At 31.2% G+C, this 7,694-nt stretch overlaps 1 protein-coding gene across 1 annotated transcript; it reads right to left on the bottom strand.

Annotated features, from left to right (window-relative positions):
• Positions 1–2,275: 2,275 nt before the first annotated feature.
• Positions 2,276–6,597, bottom strand: LOC134251043 (cytochrome P450 1A2-like). Its single transcript, XM_062733409.1, has 6 exons — positions 6,040–6,597; positions 5,057–5,266; positions 4,658–4,787; positions 3,331–3,596; positions 2,914–3,041; positions 2,276–2,495 (listed from the first exon to the last, which is right to left on the bottom strand). The coding sequence occupies exons 1-6, from the start codon at positions 6,595–6,597 to the stop codon at positions 2,276–2,278; spliced, it is 1,512 nt and encodes a 503-aa protein (XP_062589393.1).
• Between the last annotated feature and the right edge of the window lie 1,097 nt (positions 6,598–7,694).

Below are 7,694 nucleotides of genomic sequence, written 5' to 3'. Positions count from 1 at the left end.
ATAATATCGGTAACAGAATACTTTACCGTGTGAATTTCCTCTCGCTTAACTACAACTAAGAATAGTAATTTTTCGTTCATTTTAATTAAATACCCTTTCAATAATAAGTTACATCATTCTAAAAAAAATTGACTAACATATATGTATACCATCTGTTAAAGTGTCTACTTGTTTGTGTACCCACGCGTACAATTTTAATTCAGACGAGTTTCAACAAATATTCTATAAAACATCTAATATATACAACAAAAGTCAATATTTACATTTGCAAATGTTTTCCTTTATATAGCACAACTGAAAGCAAGCGTATTTATAACTGTATATTTACATCCGCTGAATATTTTCTCCTTTATTTCTTAAGAAAACCCATTGCGTTAATCACTGCATGAACTACAGTCGGTATGTCGCCTGTACAGATTTCTTGATAGTTGCCGTTCCATCAATGAAACGTATAAAGACGTGCACATCATTAATACAATAATTAATCTTTTTAATCCTACTTTAAATGATTATTTAAGCAGATATAAATATAAAGAATAAAATGTCTTTCTTTGTTTGATATTACTGGAATTAACGGTCGCAGCTATGGCAGAAAACATTAACATAACCCGCTTACGCAGGTTATGTATTTTTCCTGCAACAGCTGCTTCCGTTAATTCAGTAATAACAAACAAAGAAAGCATTTTATTGTTTTAAATATTTGCATATCCACTGCTCTCTCCCACTATGAACATGTAGGCACCAACTGAATTCATAGGACTATAGACGCAACTGCTACTGCTATGAGTGCAATTGCTCTATCGCACTCGTGTAGATCAAGTGCTACTACATTGTACATTGTCGTGTTGAGAAGTATATTATATATTATATGAAATGTTTCGTGAGAGGAATAAATATAAGTTTTGAATAATATTCTTTGAAAAAAAAAAGCCCTTCGGGTTTTATGGGATTTGATCACGCGACCAACCCATTTTACATCCCAATAAAAGTAAAAAATGATACCTTATTTCTTAAAAAAATCCAGCAAAAACATAATAATTTTACGTTAAGTATAGATGCAAGATTTGTATTCTGGACTTTGTATGAAAGAAATAACATAGTATTTCAAATATATTCATCCATGGCTGTAACGATTTAAAATAGACAACAACTTGATCAGAAAGCTTCTAATTTAGTTTTAAAACTAAAGGGAATTTTTTTCTTTTGTGGGGATCAAGATATTTTTTATCCGGGTCAGAAATTGGACTTTTTGAAGCTTTTATAAGGTTGAGAGAGCTTTTTAAACAATAACTGATACATTGTATATTGGACATGTACATTTTATGTCCTCCAAATCCAAGGCACATGGTCAAGGTAGAAGCACATTAAATATCATTTCTCTCATTAATGAAGATATAGGTTGATGTAAGATTTTATCTAAATATTCATTTCTTTAATCAAACAATTTGAAAAACAAGTTGATAAAGTAAGATTATCAGCTGTCTCGTTTATAGGTATCATTTCTGTAAGTTCTATGGTCTATACAACGACCTTGCTCAGCGAATACATTCTATCATTAAGACCAATGCTGACTGATATTTTTGATGAAAATTGCTAGGCCATCATTTACATGTACAAGTACACTCTGAATTGTTGATGAATTTTCCCTTATTTCCCGATCATGACAAGGAACACACAGCGGTTGACTGGGGATGCTTACTCCTCCATGGTACCTGATCCAACCTCTGACGTTTTAGAGGTCCATGCTTGCTCTGGTCCTCATTGTATTGTTTGATGGACTTTACATATTTATTTGTAACAATTTATTTTTTCAAGATACACTGTATATACATTTATTTAAATTCATTTAAATATATAGTCGATATAATAAGTGTGCTATTGATGGGTTTTTAAAATTTTAGTGAATTGCGTGTAAAGTATGAATGAATGTTAAGTATGTTATATGAATATACTTGCACATTTCTTATCAAAATAATATAATCTATAAAATTCCAAGTTGTGTTTTACCGATTTTAATGACGGATTACAACTTTTGTATGTAATATGTAGGATATAGAGTCACTTCGTTATATCCGAATTAAATGGCAGTAAATAAATAAAAGCACACAAAACACAAATAACAAATAGAAAGGCGACTGTTGATTTCATAAAATAAAAAAAAGTACCAATGCGGGTAATCTTTGTATATTTTTAAAGGGAATAATATTACGATCGCTAATAGTAGCAAGCTTTTCATTCCTTGCTATAGTATTTTACCATTGTTGACTCTACCCAGTCATTTTTCAGTCTTTCGAAGTAAAAAACGAACTTCAAATGGTTGTGCTTGTAAGACAAGTCCTGGAATCATTTCTCTCGGATCGAGGTCTGGTAAGGGTTTGCCTTCAGGTTCAGCTATCGTTATTGTTTGCATCAATGTAGACAAGAAAAGAAAGATACGGGATTTTGCAAATACTTCTCCTATGCAACTTCTTTTGCCTAGTCCAAATGCCACCAACCTGGGTAGAAATAACAAAATATTTTCAATTCAGGGGCTAGCATTGAATAATATGTTATCATGTTTTATAAGGTTACATCGTTTCCTTGAGATTTAATAATGAATATTTTGTACAAGCATGCTTTATAATACCATTTCGACATTTAAATGTAGATTCGTAGTAAGGCTACTATACCTAATCTCAACAGATTAATACATTTATTTACTTCCACAAATTTTCTTTAGATCTGTTTATAAAAAGGTTATACAAAAGATAATTTTTTAACATTTTACTCTGTTAACATTTTACTCTGTACACATGCATGTTTGTATACATGTATGTGAACTAGTATACACATATATGTGTAAGTATATACTAATTTATTCAGTTTTGATATCACTTTTATTCCAATGAGTTTGCGTTTTTTTCCTGAAAATACCTTTTCCTGATTGGATGAGTTGCAGCCAATAGCTGACCATCGTTGTCTAGAAAGCGCTGGTGTCTAAAAGTGAACGGGTCCTCCCAGTATTTTTCGCTATGATGCATTGTCCATCCATTTGGAATAATCTATAAAAAAAAATATGTTAACAAGACACAACTATTGCTACCAAAGTAAATATTAACAACTTGTTGTCTACAACTTAAGCTGAAATTTCTGCAGGATGTAAAACTAACACATCTAGAATAGAAATGTAAATTTAAAAAAAGCTAAATTTCTCCCTTGCATTGAATGCAAGAGAGAAATTTAGCTGTTTTAAATTTACATTTCTATTCTAGATGTGTTAGTTCATAAATAAATGATTTTGAATTATGATAAAAATTTAATTCATAATAAAATTATATTTCATCTTCTTACCACTGTATTTTTATCTATTTGATAGTCACCAATTGTCAAAGAATCGGAGCTTGAGTGGAAAACAAAGACTGGTAAATGGGAAATGGATCGCAAAGTCTCTAGAATGACAGCCTCGAGCGTCGGACAATTTTCCCTGTCAGACAGTCTGGGTTCCCGTCTGGTTCCTATAACATCGTCCACCTCCTTTTGTAGGGCTTTCTGAAGTTCTGGTCTCTTTGCAAGTATATGTACTAGTGAAAGAAGTGTTCCTCTAGTTGTCAGGAAACCTGTAATAACGCGAGAACTGTATGAAGTTTTTATTTCTATGTTTAATTGAATGTTATATACTTGAAATACTATACAGCTTCTTCTCCGCATCGTAATGTCATTGAAATTTTATAACTACGAAACATGAAATTAAAGAATATAGTCAAAGGCCAATTGATCCTTTATCAGTCTATGTGATGCTAGAAAATTGAAATATGTGCTCTTTGTCATGATAGGGTGAACAGAGATTTCTCATACTAATTATTAGGCTATTATATACACACTGAATTATCAACGCATTTTGATATAATATACAGGGTGTCCCATAATATATGATACCATTTTAAATTATTGTCGGAAACGCAGGTCTAGACCAATTTCTTTGAAATTTGTCTCATTAAATATTTGAGTGAATACAATTTTTAGCAACAAATAATTTCAGTTAAATTTTTTTTTACATAGTTGGAGTAATGTAGCCACATAATTACGTCAAAAAAATGCTAAATATTGCATCTGAGCCAAAATTGATTTATCAATTAAGTTGGATACCCTCATTTCAAAACTGTAATTATCAAATCCAGTCTCAAAATATTGTTACCAAAACTAAATATAAATCTTTAATTTATCTAAAAAGGTATATATCCAATGAAAATCTAGATTATAAGTAAAGAAAAGCGCATTGTTGTCTTAAGTTATGGTATTTTGTGCAATGTGTAGACGTGATCATTACCCAGACTGGATGTCATTCAGAGGACATTTGTTAAAAACAATAGGATTTTTCAAAGTGAACTCGTTTTGTCCTGTTCCTTTCATTGTCCACAAAATTTTGTGAATAAAATTGGACAACATATGCAATGTTTATAGTGCATTTGTTGTAATTCAATATTCGTTACATTATATTTTATAACTCCATGAAATGGTATATATTATGGGAAACCCTGTACTTAAGTGAAGAGGAAATCAATGTCAAGATTTGGTTGTATATCCACTGTAAATATTTTTTTTTCAAAAATTAAAGTTAATTGGATGACCTCTTGCTTATGAAGCATACAAAATAATAAAAATGGCTGAAATTACTTACTGGCTGTAACAAGATTTAGTAATAATGCTGCCAGGTTTACTTTCGTGAACCAGGGTTTCCCGTTCTTGTCTTCTTCTTTCATTACTTCCTTCATTGTGTGATATATTCCTCTTTCTTCACATTCTTCTTCCTTAACAAATAGGAATGTTCAGATTATGCAGGGTTATGAGGTTAAAATTTGGTTATCTAAATAATGTTTCTTTGATGATCGAAGAGAATAATGGTTATTTTTATATTTATTGAAATTAATTTACATTTCGTCTATGCCTGATTTTGTCCCAATTTTTCGTTATTTTTATTAAAGAAAGAAACTTCAGGTTTCTAATTTAGTATGTTCTCTATGAAAATGGCAATTTTTACTAATGAAGAAATCAAAATAAGAAAAAAATGTTGCATTACCAACAGCGTATCTAATAGATCCAACAAACAACTCTGTGATTTTTTAAGTTCCCACAAGGCCAATGATCCAGACAGAGGAAAATGTCGTAGAAAGGGAAACAGAGCGAAGATGGAATCGGTGCCTGGGTTAGCAACTTCGTTCAGCAAATCATTTTGTTTTATGAGAAGATTTCTCAGCTGACTCCCTTTTCCAAAACTACGACCAATTATCTGTTAATCGTAATTAATTTTATTGAAAAAAATGCATTCTTTTAAAGAATGATTCAGCTCATTAAGTATGAATTTAAAAAAAAAAATAATCTATTTCTTAACGTTAGAATTAAAATAGACTTAAGAATTATAAAAAGAATAGGAAAAAATTTATGGAAGAGGAATATTTGTTTTACATTCAAATCTCCGCTTTTATATTCAGTTGTTGTACTGAAAAATCTATTGTCTACCAATGCCAGATTTTAAAATTAATGTAGTGCAGATTCCTATTTTGGATATAATAAAACTTTCGTATATTATTTCGCCCCGTGGGGATCCGGGTTAGAATAGGTCCTCAGTACCCCCTTGCTTGTCGTAAAAGGCGACTAAATGGGGCGGTCCTTCGGATGAGACCATATAAACCGAGGCCCCGTGTCACAGCAGGTGTGGCATGATAAAGATCCCTCCCTGCTCAATGGCCCTGAGTGCCGAGCATAGGCCTAAATTTGCAGCCCTTCACCGGCAATGGTGACGTCTCCATATCAGTGAAATACTCTGGAGAGGGACGTTAAACAGTACACAATCAATCAATCGTATACTATTTCTTGAAACAGATCTGCCCAGAAAGCTTGAATTTTATTTTTTTTATATGCAAAACGAATGTCAAATTTTCGTACTATTCTCGTTTATATTCCCTGGGATACAGCACTTTTTGACAATTTTAAAGCTGGTGAATTTTTAAGTTCAAATTTCTTAGAATGATGCCGTATCATATACCGGTATCAAAGACTTACCAAAACTTCAACAGTACTGAAAATAAAGTCATCCACGAAATCCACAGGGTAAATATTCTTCCCAGATAAAACCCGAATATTATCCTTAAATGTCTGTAGATTTTTCAATATTTGACCTTCTAAGCAAGTTAATCCCTTTCCATAGGTATGCAGAAGTTGGAATGCAAGTTTCCTTCGCTTTGTCCACAGTACACTTGGTGATGAAAATCCAACATCTGCATAATCATTGTAAGCATATTTACCGGTGAATGTCAAAGGACAGTCAGAAGCAATAGTGGCATTTGGTTCTTTTAAAAACAAATCTCTCAGAATTTCTACCGAATTTATGCTGACAAATTTTTGGCCAAACAATTGAAATTGAAATACATCGCCATACAGTTGCGTCCATTCATAAAGTTTTAAGTGCAATTTTGAGATGTCGACATCTAGCACCGAACCTATGATTGGCCATTCTTTTGGTCCCGGGGGACCTAGACTGTTTGATTTAATTAGAAAGTTTTTAACAAAAGTAAATCCACACAAAATCACAATCAAAACTGCAAGTGTATATTCCAACATGATGGCACCTTCTATACATTGATAGAATTTGTGGTTGTACTTCTTTTTCCCACCCTTTTAGTTGTCGAACAAAGTAGCCTATTCTCTCATTGATAATGATGTTTGTTGTTGCTGTAAAGTGATATACTTTTTTAGTAATTTAAAGAAACATGAAAAAACTGAAATAAACTTCAATATTGAGATTTTTTTGCACCTGATCCCACCTCTGATGTTTTGGAGGTCCGAGTTTGCTAGCTCTGCTTCTATTTTTATTATTTTATGGACTTTGATATTGGATACTGTTCGTTATCTCAATATCCTTCAACTAGTTTACTTTACCCTATTTTTCTAATTCAAAAATTATTTAACATCTTTTAAAATATGTTTTTATTTTTCAGAATAATGTACCTTAACAAATTGTTTTAAAGAAAATTACATTTCACATTTGCGTCTGCAAAAAATATTCAAAGCTCCATTTTAATGAATGGGGGAAAATAGAATGAGGGCAAAAATTGGCAAGAATATAATACAACTCCAACATCCCAAAAACGTGATTTTTTGTTTTGGCCATTCTAAAGTTTTTCGATCTGAGACAAATTGATTTTAGAAAAATGATAAATAAACAAGATCTAATGAACCATTTATTCTTTTTTTTTTATACTTTTATTTATTAAGATTACAATAAAAATGGCCCAGATTAAAATCTTAAAGCCATATGAGCTGCATGTTAGACATCGGAAAAAATATTTCAAATTTGTAATTAACTATATCAATTACAGTAATAAAGAACGTTCATAAACTTCTGTTGTTCATATTTGCTATGGAAGAACATTTTATAGGCTTTGATTAAAGCAAAATTGAATTATTGTCGTCCTGTACATTAATACTGTATATTCGGTTGTACAGAATCATATCTTCTGAAACATTTTAAAACTTTATTTTGGTCTTATTGACCCTAAGGGTTTAGAATACATATATCATAACAACACATTTTACCAGAAAAATTCTCAAAAATGTAGCTCATATTGCTTTAAATTATTAAAAAGTCTTCTCTATCTCTTTCACGCAATGTTTGAAAACATTTTAATGTTTATTAGAAAATATCAATGATATAAACT

Source organism: Saccostrea cucullata, unplaced genomic scaffold, assembly GCF_032062105.1.
Source record: "Saccostrea cucullata isolate Sc308-1 unplaced genomic scaffold, CSIRO_AGI_Scuc_v1 ctg746, whole genome shotgun sequence".
Classification (NCBI taxonomy): Eukaryota; Metazoa; Mollusca; class Bivalvia; order Ostreida; family Ostreidae; genus Saccostrea; species Saccostrea cuccullata.
This window is presented reverse-complemented; position numbering and strand designations above follow the sequence as displayed.